The sequence below is a fragment of the Triturus cristatus genome, chromosome 5_1 (genome assembly GCF_964204655.1).
Source record: "Triturus cristatus chromosome 5_1, aTriCri1.1, whole genome shotgun sequence".
NCBI classification, from domain to species: domain Eukaryota; kingdom Metazoa; phylum Chordata; class Amphibia; order Caudata; family Salamandridae; genus Triturus; species Triturus cristatus.
The window spans coordinates 134117100-134139650 of NC_140587.1; the positions used below are offsets into that span (position 1 = coordinate 134117100).

General features: G+C 52.3%; 1 protein-coding gene across 5 annotated transcripts in view; it reads right to left on the reverse strand.

Annotated features, from left to right (window-relative positions):
• The window catches only part of LOC146830404 (alanine aminotransferase 2-like), a 250388-nt gene that overhangs the window by 115514 nt on the left and 112323 nt on the right, over positions 1-22551 (reverse strand). Inside the window, exons 1-2 of one of the 5 annotated variants that reach the window (XM_085604577.1) lie at positions 6186-6319; positions 4078-4301 (exon numbers count right to left, since the gene is read on the reverse strand). The exons of 1 other annotated variant lie outside the window; for it this stretch is intronic. In XM_085604577.1, the coding sequence (XP_085460703.1) occupies positions 4078-4203 (126 nt within the window). In that variant the 5' untranslated portion in view covers positions 4204-4301; positions 6186-6319. Of the gene's footprint in view, positions 1-4077; positions 4302-6173; positions 6359-22551 lie in introns of those variants that run through there. 3 more of the 5 variants (XM_085604576.1, XM_085604578.1, XM_085604580.1) reach the window with 3 other exon arrangements.

Genomic DNA, 22551 nt, shown 5'->3' on the forward strand with positions numbered 1-22551 from the left:
CTACTGACTCCAGGGGAACCACAGGCTCCCATCTGACTGCAGGGGTGCTGCTGACTCACACTTACTCTGGGCCTCCAGGGAAACTGCAGGCTCCCATTGATTCAGGCCTCCCATGCTGCTGCAGACTCTCACTGAATCTGGGCTCCCTGAGGCTGCCACAGGCTCCTACTGACTCCGGGACCCCAGGGGTACCACAGGCTCCTACTGACCCCAGGGGTACCACAGACTCCTACTGCCCCCAGGACTTCTGAAGTCCCAATGGCTCCTACCGACCGCAGTGGTACCATAGGCTCCTACTGCCCCCAGGACTTCTGAAGTCCCAATGGCTCCTACCGACCGCAGTGGTACCATAGGCTCCTACTGACCCCAGGGGTACCATAGCCTCTTACTGACTCCGGGACCCCAGGGGTACCAGAGGCCCCTTTTGTCTCCGGGAACCTAGGGGGTACCACAGGTTCCTAATGACCCCAGGGGTACCACAGGCTCCTACTGACCCCAGAGGTACCACAGGCTCCCATCTGATCGTAGGGGTGCTGCAGTCTCGCATGGACTCCGGACTCCCATGGTGCTTCAGGCTCCCACTGAATCCGGGCTCCCTGAGTGTGCTACAGGATCCTACTGACTCCTGGACCCCAGGGGTACCACAGGATTCTACTGACTCCAGGACCCCAGGGGTAACACATGTTCCTACTGACTCCAGGTGTACTAGAGGCTCCTACTGACTCTGGGACCCAAGGGGTACCACAGGCTCCTACTGACTCCAGGACCCCAGGGGTGTCACAGGTTCCTACTGACCCCAGGAGTACCAAAGGCTCCTACTGACCTCAGGTGTACCTCAGGCCCCCATCTGATCGCAGGGGTGCTGCAGTCTCACTTGGACTCTGTGTTACAGCAAACAAATGAAGGACGGAATGCTGACAATGCAAACATTCTTCCCCAGTTAAAAGATCTGGGTTAAATCCATCGTTCTTTTGCCCACTACGCCACCCCAGTTTGGACCCAGCCATATGCAAATCAGTCTTGACCCTGTGCCCCACGGTAACAGTCCAGACCGAACTGCCAGGCCAGGTCCTCCCTGGACCAGAACCAAGCATCCTGGGACCGGTTTCAGGGTATGTCACCCTTCTTCAGTCAGGCCAGCTTGAATCCAGTGGCACAGTGAGCAAGGGACCCACGTCTGGGCGTACCCATCCCACTTAGGGCGAAAAGTGTTACAGCAAACAAATGATGGACGGAATGCTGACAATGCAAACATTCTCCCCCAGTCAAAAGATCTGGTTTAAATCCATCGATCTTTTGCCCACTACGCCACCCCAGTTTGGACCCAGCCATATGCAAATCAGTCTTGACCCTGTGCCCCATGCATATGGCGAGGTCTAAACTGGGGTGGCATGGTGAGCAAAAGAATGATGGATTTAACACAGATCTCTTAACTGGGGTGAATGTTTTGATTTGTTCTGCATTCCATCCATCAATTGTGTGTCTTTGGCTTTCTTGCCCTAAGTGCGCCAGGTATGCCCAGACGTGGGTCCTGGGCTCACTGTGCCACTGGAATCAAGCTATCCTGGATGAAGAGGGGTAAAACCCCGAAACCGGTCCTAGGATGCTTGTTTCCTGTCCAGGGAGGACCTGACTTGACAGTTTGGGCTGGACTGTTCCCATGAGGCACAGGGTCAAGCCTGATTTGCATATGGCCAGGTCTCAACTGGGGTGGCATGGTGAGCAAAAGAATGATGAATTTAACCCAGATCTCTTGACTGGGGGTGAATGTTTTGATTTGTTCTGTATTCCGTCCATCAATTGTGTGTCTTTCACTTGGACTCTGGGCCTCCAATAATACTGCAGGCTCCCATTGATTCAGGCCTTCCATGCTGCTGCAGGCTCCCACTGCTGGGCTCCCTGGGGGTGCCACAGGCTCCTTCTGACTCCGGGACCCCAGGGGAACCACAGGCTTCTATTGACTCCGGGCTTACCACAGGCTCCTACTGACCCCAGGTGTACAATAGAATCCTACTGACTCCGGGACCCCAAGAGTACCACCGGCTTCTACTGATCCCAGGACCCTAGCAGTACCACAGGCTCCTACTGACCCCAGGGGTACCACAGGCTCCTACTGACCCCAGCGGTACCACTGGCTCCTACTGACCCTAGGGGTACCACAGTCTTCTACTGACCCCAGGGGTACGACTGGCTCCTACTGACCCCAAGGGTACCACAAGCTCCCATCTTACCACAGGAGTGCTGTTGCCTTGCACGGACTCTGGGCCTCCAGGGATATTGCAGGCTCCCATTGACTGCGGCCTCCCATCGTGCTTGAGGCTCCCACTGCAGGGCTCCCTGAGGGTGCTACAGGTTCCTACTGACTCCGGGACCCCAGAGGTATCACAGGCTCCTACTGACTCCAGCACCCCAGGGGAACCAGAGGCTCCTGATGACCCCAGGGGTACTAGAGGCTCCTACTGACTCTGGGACCCCAGGGGTACCACAGGCTCTTACTGACTCCAGGACCCAAGGGGTGTCACAGGTTCCTACTGATCCCAGGCATACCAGAGGCTCCTACTGACCTCAGGTGTACCACAGGCTCCCATCTGATTGCAGGGGTGCTGCAGTCTCACTTGGACTCTGGGCCTCCAAGGATACTGCAGGCTCCCATTGATTCCAGCCTTCCATGCTGCTGCAGGCTCCCACTGCTGGGCTCCCTGGGGGTGACACAGGCTCCTTCTGACTCCGGGACCCCAGGGAAACCACAGGCTTCTACTGACCTCAGGCGTACCACAGGCTCCTACTGACCCGAGGTGTACAATAGACTCCTACTGACTCCGGGACCCCAGGAGTACCACAGGCTTCTACTGACCCCAGGACCCTAGTGGTACCACAGGCTCCTACTGACCCCAGGGGTACCACAGGCTCCTACTGACCCCAGTGGTACCATAGGCTCCTACTGACCCTAGGGGTACCACAGGCTCCTACTGACCCCAGCGGTACCACAGGCTCCTACTGACCCTAGGGGTACAAGAGGCTCCTACTGACCCCAGTGGTACCACAGGCTCCAACTGACCACAGCGGTCACACAGGCTCCTACTTACCCCAGTGGTACCACAGGCTTCTACTGACCCCATTGGTATCACAGGCTCCTACTGACCCCAGGGGTACCACAGGCTCCCATCTTACCGCAGGAGTGCTGCTGCCTCGCACGCACGCTGGGACTCCAGGGATACTGTAGGCTCCCATTCACTCTGGCCTCCCATCGTGCTTGAGGCTCCCACTGCTGGGCTCCCTGAGGGTACCACAGGCTCCTACTGACTCCAGGACACCAGGAGTAGCACAGGCTCCTACTGACTCCAGGACCCCAGGGGTACCACAGACTCCTACTGACTCCGGGACCCCAGGGGTACCAGAGGCTCCTGATGACCCCAGGGGTACTAGAGGCTCCTACTGACTCTGGGACCCCAGGGGTACCACAGGCTCCTACTGACTCCAGGACCCCAAGGGTCTCACAGGTTCCTACTGACCCCAGGGGTACCACTGACTCCTACTGACTCCAAGGGTACCACTGGCTCTGATCTTACCGCAGGAGTGCTGCTGCCTCGCACAGACTCTGGGCCTCCAGGGATACTGCAGGCTCCCATTGACTTTGGCCTCCCATCGTGCTTGAGGCTCCCACTGCTGGGCTCCCTGAGGGTGCCACAGGCTCCTACTGACTCCGGGACCCCAGAGGTAACACAGGCTCCTACTGACCCCAGGGGTACCACAGGCTTTTACTGACCCCAGGGGTAGCACAGGCTCCTACTGACCCCAGGACCTTAGCGGTACCACAGGCTCCTACTGACCCCAAGGGTACCACAGGCTCCCATCTTACCGCAGGAGTGCTGCTGCCTCGCATGGACTCTGGGCCTCCAGGAATACTCCTGGCTCCCATTGACTCCGGCCTCCCATCGTGCTTTAGGTTCCCACTGCTGGGCTCCCTGAGGGTGCTACTGGCTCCTACTGACTCCGGGACCCCAGGGGTACCAGAGACTCCTGATGACCCCAGGGGTGCCACCGGCTCCCATCTGACCACTGAAACAATGCACTCACCAGGGCTAGCTCCTGTTTGATCGCCGCAGCCTGTTTCAATATGTCCTGTATGGCTGGCACCTTGAGGTCTGTAATCCTGCGGTGCAGCCTGCCTATCGTCAGCACCTTGCCTTGTCCAGCTGCCATCTTCAAGGGTTCTTTCTGAAATGTCACAGCAGGGATTGCTCTCTGGCACGTGGATGCAAACTTTGGTTGTGGACTTTGAGAGAAGTCTGTGACCTCCCCTAGAATACAGATTTACAAATCATTAATCCAGCCTGAATTTGCAGCATCTTCAGTTTATCGACACAGTAAATATTAACTTGTCCACTTCACACAGACAGACCTGACACAGCAGTCAGCTAGTGTGTGGTTTACGTAGCGCACAAATCTAGCTACAAAGGAAGGGAGCACAGTACATACAAGAGACCAGTCACAGCTTTATAGTACTCTCCGGAATCCATCCTCAGCCATTACGGCGCCAGGTCGGAGGTCATCATCTTCTATTCATCATCACACACAGTACAATTTTAATTCTGGCTCGATAGTGTGTCTGTCACCTGACCTTATGTGGTCACCAGAAAAATAGCTCTAAGAAGCACTACTAAGGTCTACACGCGTTCGATTAGGCAGGTGTGTGCATTTACCAAACATGTGCGTGTGGGAAAGCAGATCTCCAAGGCGGCAGTCTGGATTGGTTATGGAGGCAGGCCAATGAGCGAGGCAGACCTGTTCTTTCTGAGGTATTATGACATATGCTGTAGGCCTGACCTATATACTATGAGAAGCATGTGTTAAAGCCAATTAGCTTTTATAAATTTATTATTACACCATATTAATGCAAATAGACAGGTATCTATTACATGGAATCTTACCGGCTACCATGCCAGGACGGGTTTTGACATCCAGGGTTAACCCCTGTTCTGCCTCTTTAGAAGAGATTGTGCATTGATTTGCAAAAAGAAATGCTGTACGTATTTGTATTTTTGTACTGTATTCCTGGCGGTTGCCTTAAGAGAAAGGGTTTGCTCAATACAATAGTCCTGAGTTAGTCATGATAACAAGACACTGACAGTGGCATTGAAGGGTTCAGTGGGGATAGGTGTGTCAGATGCAGTGGGTCTGGTCTGTGTTTTATAAAAAGCTGAAAAACACACAATAGGCCTGGCTTGTTTATTGTCAAACCGTATATTACATTTATTTGGCCTTAAACAGTGGATTATTGTTACACGGTTTATACACGACGCACAATACCATTCCGAGGTGGGCGCCTGCTGCTACTTTTAATTATTCCATGCCTATGCCCAATACATTATATGTTTTCTACTTTACTTTGCGTGTGCTTCTCGAGTTTGTGTGTGCATTTATTGTGGATGGATGCTAGACTAGGTCAGTGGGTGGATGAATGGATGCATGAGTGTAAGGGGGAACGATGAGTTATTTAGTGCCTCAGCGGTGATGAAGAGGCACTATCAGCTATAAAGCAGATATACTGCTATTGCTAATGCTTCTTTAACGGTGCCTTTAATGGTGAATAAAAAACTTTCATGTCGAAATCTGTTGGGCCTGTTGGATCACACTCGTAGCGAAGGACTACAGCTAATCTGCCCCAACTCCTCCAGAATCATTGACCCTCCAAATCTCTCCAAAGATGCCTCAAACAAATCGAAACAGACTGCTGAAAGACCTGTTGTATCACAGAGGCATGCACGGCTAAACCACGCGTGCCTCTACAATGCTGCCCAAACAACGAATGTGTCGTAACAACGCATTACTTCACCACGCATGGCTCTACCAGGCAATTTCTTCGTAAAGGCATGACTGGTAAAGGGATATGTGTGGTAACGATGACACCCCAGCACCCCGCCCTGAGCCCTAAAATCAACCCCGACCCCCACTGAGTCCTAAAAACAACCCACCCCCCCCCCCCCCATGAGCCCTAAAACAACCCTGACTCGCCCAAGCCCTGACAACAACTCCAACCCCCTCTGAGCCCTCAAAACAACCCAACCCCCCCTGAGTCCTAAAAACAACTCAAAGTCCCCCCTGAGCCCTAAAACCACCCCCACCCCTAAAAACAACCCGGTCCTGCAAAACCATACTCCAGCCCCACTTACCAAACCACGTACCGGAGTTCCCTCTCCCGAATCCTTCCTCATCCCCACATCTAGACCGCACACCGTATTAACCACGCATACGCATGGTTAAGGCATATGCATGGTTAAAGCAAGCGTGGTTCCGCTTGTGGTGAAACGACGCGTGTGGCTCACCCGCGTAGTAAAGGCTGTTTCCCGCCTGAGGCATTCCTATCAAATATTAACCACTGTACACAAAAGGCAGACAAAATGGACCTTATCTTTTACAAACATTGGCCCGTGAAATGGAAGTAACTCCGTACAAACTATTTATGTGAATCCAAATGGCCTTAAATTGGCTACACCACCCTCAAGGAACTTCAGAGGCGGAGTCTGCATACCAATCTACAAAAATGGCAACATCCTGATACAAGCAGCCAAACACAACCTCCAAACATTTAATCTCAATTTCCCTACACTGTACAACTTTTATACCACGGATCAGGCTTACAGCTCACACCTCACTGAGCACTTACCCAGTCCACCTAGCAGAAACTCAGAACTCCATACGTGACTGAACCCACTTCAGCACCTCGCCCTATCAACTGATCCCCCCTTATCACCAAGTACCAACAGCAGCACAGAATTACTTCCTGACCTGAACACAACCCTCTCCGTGGCAACATGCAGCCAACAGAAAGACACTAACAACAAGAACTACCATTACTTCCTGCAACAACATGTCCTCTTTCCTACCAGAGCTACTGACATCCCCTTCCCTCCCCACAAGGGAGAGGATCCAGCCCCTCAATATGACAACCCTATCTCCCCCCAGCGAAACCCCCTACTGTGCCAAACCCCACCGTCCTACAAAACAGCAAGAGACTGGGTCACCCCTATTGAAACCACTTCACAACTCTTTCTCCACCCAACGAATTTAAGAAAGAACATAACAAACCAAAATCCCCCAGGATACCTCTCCCCCTATTTTCACTCCTAAACTTTTCTAAGTAAGTCTCCTGAACACAACTGTCCATAGCCCCTATGGCACTACACCAATCAACACAATCCTAAACCACATAAAGGAACAGTGTATACACAACTTACCAATTCCCCAGTGGTGCCTCTCCACACATTCAAAGCAATACACTCCTAGCCTACTGAGTCCTTTACCCATCCACGAAATCCAAATTTATTCCGACACCCTCACCCCTCTCCCAGTCACAAACCCAGAAGCCTCTCACACACTAACACACGAAGCTCAACCCATGCCCATTATCACAGAAACCGCCCCAGACCAACCTCCACCCTATAACGTGACAAGCAACACAGGCTATAGAACCTCAACACCAACTATTTTTGCCTACAAAAACATGAGGTCACACCACAACCATTACCCCTAGCTCAACCACTCAACCCACTCCCAGAACAACCTCCCCCAAATACCACAGCCCCCTCTCTAACTCACACAGCCTCTATCCCAGCACTCCCACACCAATTATATCCCCCCTCCCACAGCACTGATTATGATCCACCATAACAATAAACAAACTTGAAAAGCTAACCACAGAAATGAATGCCGTCTCAAATGACCTTACCAACCACATGAAGGCATGCAAACGGACCCAACACAATTACTCTTGACTCAGTGTCCCACTTCATAATAACACACTCAGACCAGCACAAATCAACAGCAGGCTCTCAAAAGAAGACACTGATGCACTTCTGATATCCTACAATGCAACCACCATGAAGGCCTCACCCCAAGGTAGATATAATGTACCGGTTGTCATGGGTTCAACATCATTATAAACCTTCCAAACATGTCATCAATGTTCTGGTATTGCCTGGCTGAGGTAAACCGAGCTCCAAATCCAGCCTAAAATTCATGCTACATAATTGCAGGTCTACAGTCAAACAAACACAGAAGTAGCAGAAGAGATAATCTCACACAAAATTGATATTACATTCTTCACGGAAGCCTGGCTGAATGACTTCACTGCACCCTTTATGGGCCTTTTAGTCTCTCCTGGCTTCCAAAAATGCCTTGAAAGAGAGGGATGACAAGAAGGGAGAGTAGCTATAATCCACAGGAACACCCTGGAAAGCTATACTTTGAGATGGAAAGCCATTCCAACTTTGAATGCCTAGGAGAAGACCTTATCTAAACATCATCCAAACAAACCAAATTCCACAATAATTTATAATCCCCAGTGGAGCAACTTCTTGAAGCAACTAATAGATCTCATAACACAACAGATCCCTCTTAAAAACAACAACATAATCCTAGGTGACTTCAACATGCACTAGAACAACACCAATAACACCCTGATAACACATTAGAAGCATTTTCTCAAAAAGAGTGACCTGAAACAACACTGCAACAACTTGACTCACCCTTGGCCTACTCATTGCTAATGCTGACTTCCTGATACTAGACTCCATCCAACCTGTAGAATGCTCAGAACACCCATACATACTCTTCCACCTAATCTCAGAACACAAGGAAGTCAAAGTCCAAATATGCAGACCTAAACAAACATAGGACAACAAACAAATCAACGCTTGTAAACTAGAAGGAAGGCTCAGCTCTCGCCTCCCACCCTGCAGGGACCTACACTCTGGAGAAGACTTGACTACATATTATAAAAAAGCAACGTCAGACATACTCAACCAAGCAGCTCCACTAAATGCAAGAGACTCACGAGTAACCCATCATGCTTCTGGTTCAACATGGAGCTCAATGAAGAAAGGAGTAAGCTCAGAGTAGCGGATAGAAAATAGAGATGAAACCCATCTTCCTCACACCTTACTCTCCTGCGACATGGAACATATCTTTAAAGCAAATGCCGTCTTCATCTGATCACAGCTGGATAAGGCAAAAAGCTACCCAAAAAATTCTTCAACAACATTAGCCAACAAACATCCCCCACCATCACACCAAACACAACTGCCACAGTGGAGCGATGCAAGGATTTCTCATTATTCTTTGCAGACAAAATTTCAAAGATTAAATGTTTCCTAGCCAACTGCCCAGAGAAGCAACGTGCCTACAGTGACCACGCATCTACACAGAAACCAAGGGAACAAAATGATGAAACCACCACACACACCCATATCTGCTCCTGAAGAACAATGCTGCATTGCAGGAGTTTAAAACACTCAAAGAGAAGGAACTCTTCAAAGCCATATTGGACCTAAATCCAAAATTACACATAGTTGTCCCCTTCCCCACACCCTTAGTCAAAGAACTCAGACACCTCATCGCATCTATATGTACCAATGTAATCAATATTTCACTAACTCAAGGTATTATTCCAGATTGCTAAAGCTAGGATAGGTCTCTCCACTCCTCAAGAAACCAGGGGGGATATTCACAAGGATCTATCGCCGAGTTAAGCCCTTTATCACAGCCAAAGTTGCGATAAATTTATTGCCCCATTCACAAGCTGGTGTTAACAGCCCACAGCACCATTTTACCCGCAATAGCAGCCGCAAAAAACATCACCACAGAAGACCCCCACAACTATCGCTAATGAGATGCAGAGTAGGCGTTCCCGTGCCAAAAGCGACAACACCACTCCACAACATTCACAACGACCAGACAGAACTGCGAAAAGAACACAAAACAGGCGATAAGGCACATTAGCAGCAGGAAAATAACACCTGCTCTGACCTGGTGCAAAGTCGGACCACAGCCTGCACCACAAAAGGGAGCAGAGCCCACAGCCACATCGGAAGGGCAACAGATGCCATGGAACCACTGGTCATGTGGCCCGGACACCCAAGAATGCCACAACACCCACCGCCACCACCCCGGCACCCCAACCCCCACCTGGAACACCCCCCCCCGGACCACCATAGAGGCAGCGCAGACAAAGACAGCGGACCCCCAGGAAACGCACCAGCCTCACTGACCCAACACCTGACAATGTCATTGCCCACTACAGGCACAAAAGGACAACCATGGTACGCATCCTGACCAACAACGCCCAATAGGCCGACGGCACTAATACAGCGGACAACCAACATCCCACCCCACGCAAAGCTGCTGGCTGTGCTGCACCTGTTGGCCCCTGATACATCCCAATCAACACCCCCCAGAGTCGGAGGAGTCACGCAGCCAGCCACATCCAAGTCCCTCACACCTGTCCTGGACATCACCATCAGCCTGGTAACCCAGTCCCTATATGTCCAACACAATGCACAGGATCCGCTGGACACCAAGCAAGGATCATACGCCATAGCTGAATGCACGCACGCGTTGGAGGCAATTTTACAGCACACATGTCATACCTGTGCCCCCTGCCGACACAGCACAGAGTCACCGCAACAGAAAGCACACGTCTCACATCAATGTGCAGGCAACATCCGAACACCGTGGAACCTCCACCAATGTCGCCTCCAAATACCAGGCCAGTGTGCGTGATTCCTCCATCCTCCGACAGCCCATCAGCAACCAGCGTTCCCAGGATGAAACCAAGGGAAATGCACAGCCCCTTGGCAAGTTCCAAATGAACACCCCACTCACCTCAACTCCACAACCATGAAACTCACAACTCTGGCAATGCACACATCACAAAATCAAAACCAACATGCAAAACAACATGCCCACCTACCAGACACGGCAGAACAACTCACAATGGTAACCTGGGCAAGCCTTGAACACGAGCCATCAACGACATGGCACCTCAGCCACACACTAGCCGAATCTGGGGAGAGATGGCAACCAGGAATGTGTGAAGGAGGCAGGAGAACCATGATTGGGATGGTACACAATGCCAAGAGTGGCGGAGATGTGCTGGACAGACCGCAGTATGCAGAACACACCCATATCCAATCAATCATAGGCATTTGTCAATCAATCATAGGCATTTGTATAGCGCACTGCTCACCCGGAGGGTCTCAAGGCGCTGGGGGGGGGGGGGGGGAACGCTACTGCTCGAACAGCCAGGTCTTGAGTTGCTTCCTGAAGGCGAGATGGTCTTGCGTTGTCCGGAGGTGGATGGGGAGGGAGTTCCATGTCTTGGCTGCCAGGTAGGAGAAGGATCTTCCTCCGGCGGTGGCTCTGCGGATGCAGGGGACGGTGGCGAGAGCGAGGCTGGCGGAGCCGAGCTGGCGGGTGGGCTTGTGGAAGGTCAGGCGGCTGTTGAGGAACTTGGGGCCCAGGCCGTGGAGGGCCTTGTGTGCGTGGGTGAGGAGTCGGAACGTGATTCTTTTGTTGACGGGGAGCCAGTGCAGGTCTCTCAGGTGTCCAGAGATGTGGCTGTGTCGGGGGATGTCCAGGATGAGTCATGCTGAGGCGTTCTGGATCCGTTGGAGTTTCTTCTGGAGTTTGGCGGCGGTGCTGGCGTAGAGGGCGTTCCCGTAGTCCAGCCGACTGGTGACGAGGGCCTGGGTGCCCATCTTCCTGGTCTCGGTGGGGATCCACCGGAAGATCTTTCGAAGCATGAGCAGGGTGTTGAAGCATGAAGACGAGACGGCGTTGACTTGTCTGGTCATCGAGAGGGAGGAGTCCAGGATGAAGCCTAGGTTGCGTGCGTGGTCCGTTGGCTTGGGTGTGGCTCCCAGGGTGGGGGGCCACCAGGAGCCGTCCCAGGCGGAGGGTGATGATCCCAGGATGAGGACCTCCGTCTTGTCTGAGTTCAGTTTCAGGCGGCTGTTCTTCATCCATTCGGCGACGTCTTTCATCCCTTCGTGTAGGCTGGCTCTGGCGGCGTCCGGGTCGCTGGAGAGGGAGATGATCAGCTGGGTGTCGTCGGCGTAGCTGATGATCTTGAGGTTGTGTTGACGTGCGATGGTTGCGAGGGGGCTCATGTAGACGTTGAAGAGGGTGGGGCTGAGCGATGACCCTTGTGGAACGCCGCAGATGACTTCGGTGGCCGCTGACCGGAACGGGGGGAGGCGGACTCTCTGGGTTCTTCCGGCGAGGAATGAGGTGATCCACTCCAGGGCCTTCTCCTGGATGCCGGTGTTGTTCAGGCGCTGTACCAGGGTGCGGTGGCAGACAGTGTCGAACGCTGCGGAGAGGTCCAGGAGGATGAGGGCCGCAGTTTCCCCGTTGTCCATTAGGGATCTGATGTCATCTGTGGCTGCGATGAGGGCGGTCTCCGTGCTGTGGTTGGCTCGGAAGCCGGATTGCGAGTGGTCGAGGGATCCGTTGGTCTCGAGGAAGGCGGCTAGCTGTCTGTTGACGGTCTTCTCGATGACTTTGGCAGGAAATGGGAGGAGCGAGATGGGGCGGTAGTTCTTGAGGTCGGAGGGGTCTGCAGTTGGTTTCTTCAGCAGGGCACTGATCTCGGCGTGTTTCCAGCACTCCGGGAAGGTGGCGGTGTTGAAGGAGACGTTGATGATGTCGCGGAGGTGGGGTGCGATGATGTGGTCGGCCGTGTTGAAGATGTGGTGTGGGCAGGGGTCCGTAGGGGATCCGGAGTGGATGGTGTTCATTGTGCGTGTTGTGTCTTCGGTGCTGACTGGGGTCCAGGTTCGGAGGGTGGCGGTGGGGGGCATCGGTTCAGTGGTGGGGTTCGTGGTTGGTGGGCCGAAGCTGTTGTGAATGTTGGCGATCTTGTTGTGGAAGAAGGCTGCGAGGGAGTCGCAGAGGTCTTGCGAGGGAGTGATGTCATTGTTACCGGCGTCGGGGTTGGAGAGCTCTTTGACGATGCAGAAGAGTTCCTTGCTGTTGTGGGTGTTGTTGTCCAGTCGTTCATTGAAGGCTGTCTTCTTTGTGGCGCGGATCAGTTGGTGGTGTTTGCGGGTGGCGTGTTTGAGGGCCGTCATGTTGTCTGTGGTCTGGTTGGTGGGCCAGGTGTTCTCCAGGGAGTGGCAGTTCTTCTTGGAGGTGATGAGCTCGTCGGTGAACCAGGAGGCTTTCTTGCTGCCGCGTCTGCTGGGGGGGTTCTTCTTCAGTGGTGCGAGGGCGTCTGCGCAGTTGGTGATCCACTGTGTGAGGTTGTTGGCGGCTTCGTTGGGGTCCGTTGAGCTGGTGGGGGGGTTCTGGCTGAGGAAGGTGGTGAGCTGGTCGCCGGTGATCTTGTTCCAGCTCCTGCGGGGGGCTTGTTGAGGGTGGTGGTGGGTCGTCGTTTTACTGAAGCTGAAGTGGACGCAGCTGTGGTCAGTCCACTGGAGATTGGTGGAGTGGCTGAAGGTGACGTATTTGCTGGATGAGAAGACTGGGTCAAGCGTGTGGCCGGCGTAGTGGGTGGGGGTGGTTACCAGTTGCTTGAGTCCGAGGTTGGCCAGGTTGTCCAGCAGAGCAGTGGTGTTGCGTTCCTTGTTGTCCTCCAGGTGAAAGTTGAGGTCCCCCAGGAGGATGTAGTTGGTGGAATTGATGGCGTGCGGGCTGACGAAGTCTGTGATGACTTCGCTGAACTGTGTGCGTGGTCCCGGTGGTCTGTAGACGAGGGTGCCTCTGAGCGTGGTCTTGGGGTCGGTGTGTATCTGGAAGTGGAGGTGTTCGGCGGAGGTGAAGGTGTCATCGGAGTTGGTCGTGATGCGGATGGTGTTCTTGTGGATGATGGCGATGCCTCCTCCTGTCTGGTTGACGCGGTCCTTCCTGGTGATTTTGTAGCCTTCCAGGACGGCGATGGCGACGTCAGGTGCTGAGGAGGCGTTCATCCAGGTTTCCGTCAGGAAGGCGATGTCTGGTGCTGTCGATTTGAGGAGGTTCCAGAGTTCGACGGCATGCCTGTGAACGGATCGGGTGTTGAGCAGGATGCACATCAGGTGTTTGTTGCTGGGGCTCGGTTTAGCAGGTGCGGTGTTGGGTCGGAGGCCGGTGAAGCGGCAGGTCAGGCAGGTGAAGGGTCTGTGGGTGCGTCTCGGGGTGGCTCGGTGGCAGGCGGTGTTTCGGCCGGAATTGAGTGCGTGGAGGGTTTTGGCGTCGTAGATGTGCAGGGTGTGCTGGCGAGGGCGAGGACCAGGGGGTCTGGCGCTGGGCGCGGTCCAGGCGCGGACGGGCGCAGACGGGCTTACCTTTGGCGCACCTTCGGCGCTCAATCGGTGCTCCCGCTGCGTGCGGTCGCTCTGGGGGCGTCATAAGCGAGGAGCCGGGAGGGAGGAGCAGCTGGGTGGCGGGAGCGGGGCAGCGAATGGAATCACAGGGGGGCGGGGCCGCAGGGAGGCAGCGGCGGGAAATTCCAAGAAGCAGCGGGCAGCGGGAAATTCTCAGGAGCAGCGGGAAATTCCCAGGAGCAGCGGGCAGCGAGCGAAGGAATCTGCAGGCAGGAGGCAGCAAAGGCAGGCAGGAGCGGCAGCAGTGAGTAGGGCGACCAAGCCCTGTGGAGGGCTGAGCGGTCACACCCATATCCATGGCGACATACACCTCTGGTGTATGGAGTGTAGTGGACAGTGGACGCAACCATGTCACCCCGGCCAGAGGGGGAGTTCGTGGAAATGTTGCCTGTTACGTCCCCCCCGTAAGCGTGAGCGGAGTGGGATGACCCGGCAAACACCAGACCAGCGTAGGGGTGTGAATAAAAAGCACATAGCCCTGGGTGTGGTCCTCTTCTGGAAAGCCCAGCTTCTCTGCCAGGGTGGCGCCTCTCACCCCACCATGAGGCCAACGCTGTCCTCGTGAGCGGAGTTGCCTGCGATATTGCGGCTGCCGTACCCTAGCCCGCTGGACCCCGAACCCATCAGGCCTGCCCCTGCACAGCCAGGCCACACTGATCACCTGCCGACGCCGGCGGGTGTGAAAGAGGGCCAACCACATGCAGGCACAAGCTCCAAGCCCAAGCCCAAGGCCTGTGACCTTGGCAGCCTCTTCAGACTACCATGGCCTCCACGCCACAGGCCCGCTTTACTCCTTTCTCGTTGACGTACTCTACTGCTGCATCCGGCCTACACTACGGTCAAGTAGGTCACACATTTGGAACTGAGTCTTGATTACACCATGGCAGTGAACAGTATTTAAGGCAGAGTTCATGTCACTATACTCCCTTCGATGTGGTGCCACCAAGTCTGTGCAGTGCATCATAACCCCACGTGTCTGTGGACCTACGCGGTCTACTGCCCTCGACCTACGCTGCGCATGAGTAGGTCACAGAATTGGAACTGAACATCGATTATTCAAAGGCTTTACGACCGACTCCTTGTCGGAAACAGTTCCAACCGACTGGTGGTCTGTGGTATGTGATCCAGTTCGCCTTCCATGGATTCGGACCCCTCCCACACCTGTTGGGGCACCTCCTTTTGGCGTGCTGACACATGGCATTGGGGTTCCATGTGTGGGTGGGTGAAGTGTTGGGAGCCAGGTGTGCTTGCGGGTGCTTCCTGCTTTGTGGTCTGTTGCAGGCTCTGTGTTCTTCTCTGAGTAGCTTGGCTGCCCGGTCCTGGTGGTGGGTTGCGTGGGATATCCATGGGCTGTTGTAGGGCGTAGGTGTCGACGGTGTGGTGGTCCTCTCAGGCATCACAGATGTGTTGTCTTCTGTGCTCTGCTGGAGGTGTTGTGTGCCCCTCTGAAATGTGAAGGAGAGATGCATGTTGACATTGTGTTGACATGTATGTTGGCGCATTGTTCTGGTTTACATGCAGACTGTATGGCAATGTACATTGTGACTGTTTGGGAGGTGCTGGATTCTTCTTCGGGACAGTGTACATTTGGACTACATGACGGACGTGAGGTCGTACGCGTACATTTCCATTTCACAGTTTCCGACTCTGTCAGATGTAGTAGGCGTGTCTGTGCATGTGCGGAGCCAGTTGTGTCCTCTGTTCTGCAGTGTTGGCTATGCGCATTGTACCATGTTGTACTCAATGTGGGTGTGCTGTTCTTGCTATGTGTGTGTGCTGTAGTGTGCCAAGGGGATCAGGGACATGATCCTGGGCAGTTGTGGGTGTGCAGTGTGCTACGGGCCGAGGTAATAAGGATCACTATCAGCCAGCTGTTAATTGGTTCTGGGAGGGAAATTTAAATTTCAGATCTTGTTGTCCTCACACACCTGTTAGGGTGTCATGCTTCATCGTTGGGCGCTCCTCGTTGGACCGGCGCTGCAATGTCCAACGGGCCTGGTGGCATCTTTAGCGGAGATCTTCTGATCTGAGAACGCCGTAATGTGAAGACCGTGAATGGAAATGTGGTGGACAGTGACTCCTAAGTCGTGTAGGGACTAGAAAAACTAAAATAGACCCTGGCCCCTAAGTTTTTTTAATTGGGTTGTGTAGGGCTGGGATTAAAATAAAACCAGGGAGGCTACTATTTTGATTCTAGGTATCAGGGTAGCCTTTAGTTGACAAAGGCGTTTAATTTTGCGCGGCCATTTGATGCGTTATCTGGTGACTATCGCATGCTACCGCCGCATTGTGAATACTTAGCTGGCACCGCATCATTTTCCCGCGATGGGCTGCAATTTTGAGAGCTGCGTTGAGTTACTCTTGTGGTAGTTATCACACATTCTTGTGAGTATACCCCCAGGTGTAGACCCTGAGGACCTGAACAATTTCCATCCAATAACCAACCTGCCCTTCCTGGCAAAAGCCTTTGCAAAATGTATTCTCTCTCAACTCAATCAACACATAGAAGACCATAACCATTTTGCCTTTCCTCCAATGTAGCCTTAGAGCCCGCAGAAGTGGACTGTACCGGCCATTAAAGACCAGCACCAGCGTTAAAGGCCCGAGCCTAAGTTGAGGGCCTTTAACAGGGGAGCAGTCCTTTATTGTCTGTTAGTGCTTGCTACTAAGGGCTCTTAGGCTATTAGAGCATCCTGTTTCCAGAGGACAGAATGTTCTAATTTGTAAAACAAAGCCTCACGGAGCCCGAGGGGGTTGAAATACACTTGGGCTCCATGAGGCCTTTTGTTCACAGCAACAGATGTGAATAAACATTGGAATGTTGATGCTCCGGGATTCTTACGGCCATTAGAAGCCCAGACCACTCCATTGTCTTTAATGGCGTGATCAACATTCCAATGTTCTAATCAGTCTTCAGGGTAGGCCACAGCACAGAAACAACCTCTTCAGTGTCATAGATGACATCTACAGAATGAGGGAGGGAGGCGGCTCATGCCTGCTAATACTCCTAGACCTCTCCTCGGCTTTCGGCACGGTCAACCACGATACCCTTATAAACACCCCAAAATCACTCATGGGCATCGGGTGGGCAGGTCTAAATTTGTTCACATCATACCTCAATAAACTATTAAACATATCAAACTAAAAGACAAACTCTCCAGCCCACCACCTGTTAACCAAGGAGTTCCACAAGGATAAGTCGGATCCCAATACGCCTCAGACTTTACATGGAACTCCTGACTATGATCCTGACAGAAGAAAACCTTGATTGTCACCTTTATGAAGGTGACACTCAACTATACTTAAAAATCACATCACTCAGCGATATCCTCCACATGAATAAACCCTAAAAGAAGTACAACACTGGCAATCATTCAGTCACTTAAAACTCAACCACCAGAAGACAGATTCATTCTAATCTCCCCAAAAGGCAACTTCCCCACCTCTCAATTGAATTCTAGAATGGATCACTCATCTTGACACTCTAAATTGTAGCTCTCTGATCAGTGACTAAACCAAATCACAGATACTCAGGCTAGACAGAAGCCTGAACACGACTGCCAACATGAACCCCACAACGAGAAGTGCCCTGTGGAAACAAACACTCCCCAAAAAGGTCAAACCCTTCCTCCCGGAGGAGGACCTCAAAAATGTGATACAAACCCTGGTGATATCCAGACTTGACTACGGCTATGTGACCCTAACTGGCCCACATGAACACGCTTAATGCAGCATCCAGACTCATCTAAGGAGAATGACGCTCCTACCAGATAACACCCACACTCTTGAGGCTCACCATGCACTAAGACTGTAGCCAATGGAAGTATGTGGCGCAGGAGGACTTCAAGGCTGGCTAAATTATGCAGTAAGAACAATCAAATTATGCAGCATAAAGCATCACATTCTGTGGCAGCATTATTCTGCTGTATTGTCATTGTAATACCCATTAGTGCCGTGCGTGTAAACGTTTCACTAATTTGAAGAGCTTAATATCTGTTTTCAGCCGTTGGTAACTGCAAGGTGGCCACTTAACCTTTGCAAATGGCTGCCCACTATGACACTGCCCATCATGACGCTGTAGACCCAGAGGCTGCCTACCGTGGCACTGCCTATCATGGCACTTACACCCAGAGGCTGCCTACTGTGACACTGCCCACCTCACACTGCCCATCATGACGCTGTACACCCAGAGGCTACCTACTGTGAGACTGCACACCTTCCCACTGCCCAGCACGACCGACTTATTATGATGGAAAGGTAACCGTTCGGTCATCCCTAATCGGTTCCGACCAGCATTCGGAATCTCTGAGTCGGTCGGGCCGATTTGGACAGCTCATTGGATAGCGTTTTTGACCTTCGTATTACAATATCGGATTCCGACAGCCTTTCCGACTCAGACCGTCTGACACGAAAACGATGTCGGGAACCAACTTTGGGGGCCCCTAGCAGGCCCCCTTCATCCAGAGGTCTCCGTTTGGGGGCCGTGGGGGTAAGGGACCCCACTGTGTAACCATGCACAGTGTGACAGGCACCATGGGGTGCCGGCCACAGGGTGCAAGGTTTTCCGAAACCACCCTTTTTTTCAATGGGAGCCTGTGTTGTCGGTCGTAACACAAGCTCCCATTGAAGTCCATGGAAGACATTCCGAAGAGTATTCGGAAGCAACATAATCGGTGGGTCAGGACCACAGACCACCAGTCGGTTGGAACTGTTTCCGACAAGGAGTCGGTCGTAAAGCTTTCCGACCGACAATGTAATCAGGCCCTTTGTCATTCAACGAACAGGGCCAGACTGGGAACCAAAACTGGCCCTGGCAAAGAGATCGGCCGGCCCCCCTGGGAGTGGCTGAGCTGTTTGCCAGGGCCGGTTTCGGCCGATTTTGTTACAGGGGCCGATTTTGCAGTTATGCTGCAAAAACGGCCCTGTAACAAAAAGAGCCCCTAGGGGCGCAAAATCGTCCCCCACCCTAGTGGCCTACCGGGGAAACGCCCAGTGCCCGCTATGGCCAGTCTGGCCCAGTCAACATAGCCTTGAAAATGAATGATCTAAACTGAAGGACTGGACGCCTTCAAACAGGAGATGAATTAGATATCTTCAAGGATACACTTCAAAGTCAGGAGTTCTCAGTGATTCACTGCAAAGTCAAAGGGCCTGATTACGACTTTGGCCATGCTGCGCCGCCTGTTCGCCACCACAGCACTGCCAAAGTCGCGCATAGACTACCCGCTTGAATACGAGTTCAGCTCATGCAGGCAGACGGTTCTTTTGGCTTTCCCACAGCGGTGTCCTGGAAAAGGGCACCACAGTGGCGACGGCAAAAATGTTCCAGCATGGCATGGACTGCAAAGACCATGCCGTGCTGGAACTGGGGGTGCCAGCAAACAGGGGGGCAAATGTTGTGCCCCCCTAAATGCATCCCCATGGCGGGGGGCATGCCTGCTCTGTATGGCTCCCTTTGTTCCCCCATTGCCATCCTTTTTGTGAAGGGCTCACTGCCATTAAAAGGCTGGCAGTAGAGGAACTCAAAATATGCTTGGCTGGAATGAGCCAGTCCCGCTCAGCATATTACACTGCCCCTCTGCCACGCCACCTCCATGGAACGGCGGCTCCCTGTTGCAGCTGGTAGTCTACTGCTGGAATGACCCAGAGAGTCGTAATCCAGTGGTTGGACCACCGACATTATGAATCTGGTGGTCCTTGGACCTCCAGACTCGTAATCAGGCTTTTAATGTTCTGCACCTGCTTTGCAATGAATTGGGTTTGATAGCTGGTAGTGGATTCTTCTGAGTATTCAGTGCATCTGTCATGAAACTCTGCAAATGTTCTCTACAAACTGCACTGCCCATTGACCCACCTCCCACCAGTACCCGATGCTTTGAACAGGCACTGGAAAACTTCAGTCTAGTAGCCGCTGGCCTCACAAATCAGGTTCAATAACTGGCCAGGGTGCCAGTCCACCCAGAATACCCATCTTCCCTCCCAGCAACCACATCAAATACAGCCACATCACAGAACTCACATAAACTGATCACTCCATCATCCACTTCAGCATCTCCAGCAACTGCACCGCCACCCCCAAGATGACTAGTGCCCCCACCGCAGGGAGACCAGCTGGATGGACGCCTTCAACACATCCAACCCCACTACTAGCACCAACCTCGATCAAGGAGTTAAGAACTTCAACTACTGGATCTCTAATTGCGCCAACAGCATCATCCCCATCAAGAGAAACAACCACAGAAAATCCTCCAAAATGGCCAACTGGTACACTCAACAACTGAGAACAGTGAAACGGGAGAACAGACAGCTAGAAAGGAGATGGTGCCCCAGCAAGGATACCTCTGACAGAGCAACCTTCAAGACCTCCGTCAACTGCCACCACCACCTGCTGATGGCACATCGAAACCACCGCTAACACCACGGAAAATTTCAAAGTCGGTAAGGAATTCTCCAACCCAATTGCCAGTGAAAACAACATCACACCCTCACAGGAGCTGTGCGACAATCTTGATGACTTCTTCCACAACAAGATCGCAAACATATACAGACACTTCGAACCCCAACCCACACCGACAGACTTCCTCAATAGACACGCCACCATCACAGCCAACATGATCCTCAGACTGACCACATGGAACCTCCTCACCACCCAGGGCACCATTTCCAACATGAAATACATCCACTCAGGAACTCCCACTGTCCCATGTCCACACCACATCTTCAATCTCGGAAACCAAACATCGGCAAGTAACTCACCACTCTGCTCAATACCTCCCTCACCAGTGTAACATTTCCTAAAGCCAGGAAACATGCCTAAGTCAGACCAGTATTCAAAAAGCCCTCCGCCGACCCCAGCAAACTCAAAAACTACCAGCCAATCTCTGTGCTCCCATTCCTAGCAAAGGTACTGTAAACGTTCATCAACAATCAACTCATGACATACCTGGACCAGAAACAGATACACAATGCCTCCCAATCTGGCTTCTACAGCAATCACAGCGGTGAGACCAGCCTGATTGCAGGCACTGACGACATCCAAACCCTTCAAAAACCGAGCAGCCCTAATCCTCCTTGACCTCTTGGCAGCCTTCAACAACAAATCCCACTACATGCCGATCAAAAGACTCCACCACATCGACATCCAATGGAAATAGAATGTGTTCAGATGGATCAACTGCTGCCTCATCAGAACAACCCAGATGATTCACCTCCCACCTTTCACCTCTGAACCCAAGGGAATCACCTGCGGTGTCCACCAGGTCTCATCCCTCAGTCCCATGCTCATCAATGCATATATGACCCCACTGGTCAACATCATCAAATCCCATGGGCTCAACAGAATTTCCTAAGCAGACGACACCCAACTCATCCTCTCACTGACCAAAGACCCCATCACCACAAGAACCAACTTCCACAGATGTATAACTAGCATTTCCGGCTAGATGAAGAACAACTGCCTGCAACTAAACACAGAGAAGACGGAATAGATGATCTTTGGCAACAACAGCAACACATGGAATGACTCCTAGGGGCCAAACACGACTTTTTGGCGGAGTGGTGGCACGGGACTGCAAACCTCCGTGCCACCGTTCTTCAGAAGGTCACCCCACCCGCCAGATTACGACTTACATGTAGTCCGGCAAGCGAGAGGCTTGGCGGTCCCATGGCAGTGCATCTTTTATAGGTGGAGGTGCAATTAAAAAAGGCACTGTAATGGGACCGCACTACAAGGTTCCATGCACAGCATGGACTCGAACATCCATTCTGTGCAGGAACCTGTAGGAGAGTGGGATCTGCTTCTTATAGTTAGCCCCACTTTTTGCTTTTGTTTCACTGTTTTTCGACTTAGTCTGACTGGGATCCTGCTAATCAGGACCCCAATCTATCTGCTTTCTCTCTAAATTAATTGCATGTACCTTAGGTACACTCCAGATTGGATTCTGGGGTACCCTTATAAGTCCCTAGTATATGGTATACTATATACACAGGGCATAGTTACCCTCAGGGGCCTCTCAGGGGCTGCAGCATGTATTATACCACCCCTGGGAGACCATTCAAAATGACACAACAGGTCTGCTACAGCAGCCTGTGTAAGGTGGTGCATGTACGCCTTACTTAGATATAGGTTCACTATATCTATCCATATCACAGCACATATAAACTCATCAGTCACCCCTATGGCAGGCCTTATCAATCCTGAAGGCAGGGTGCCGGGTTTTATGTGAGAGGGTGCCCATGCATGAGCAGAGCCCCTCTGCAGCTTTCGGAACCTCTATTCCGGGGTTGTATGTGATGCCGCCATACCATTTATACTTAAGTGCATTATAACCTTGCAGTAAATGCTAACTTTAAAATGGCTGCATGGAAACATGTCGTGTTTGGTGTCAAACACCTTGGAATCATAGCT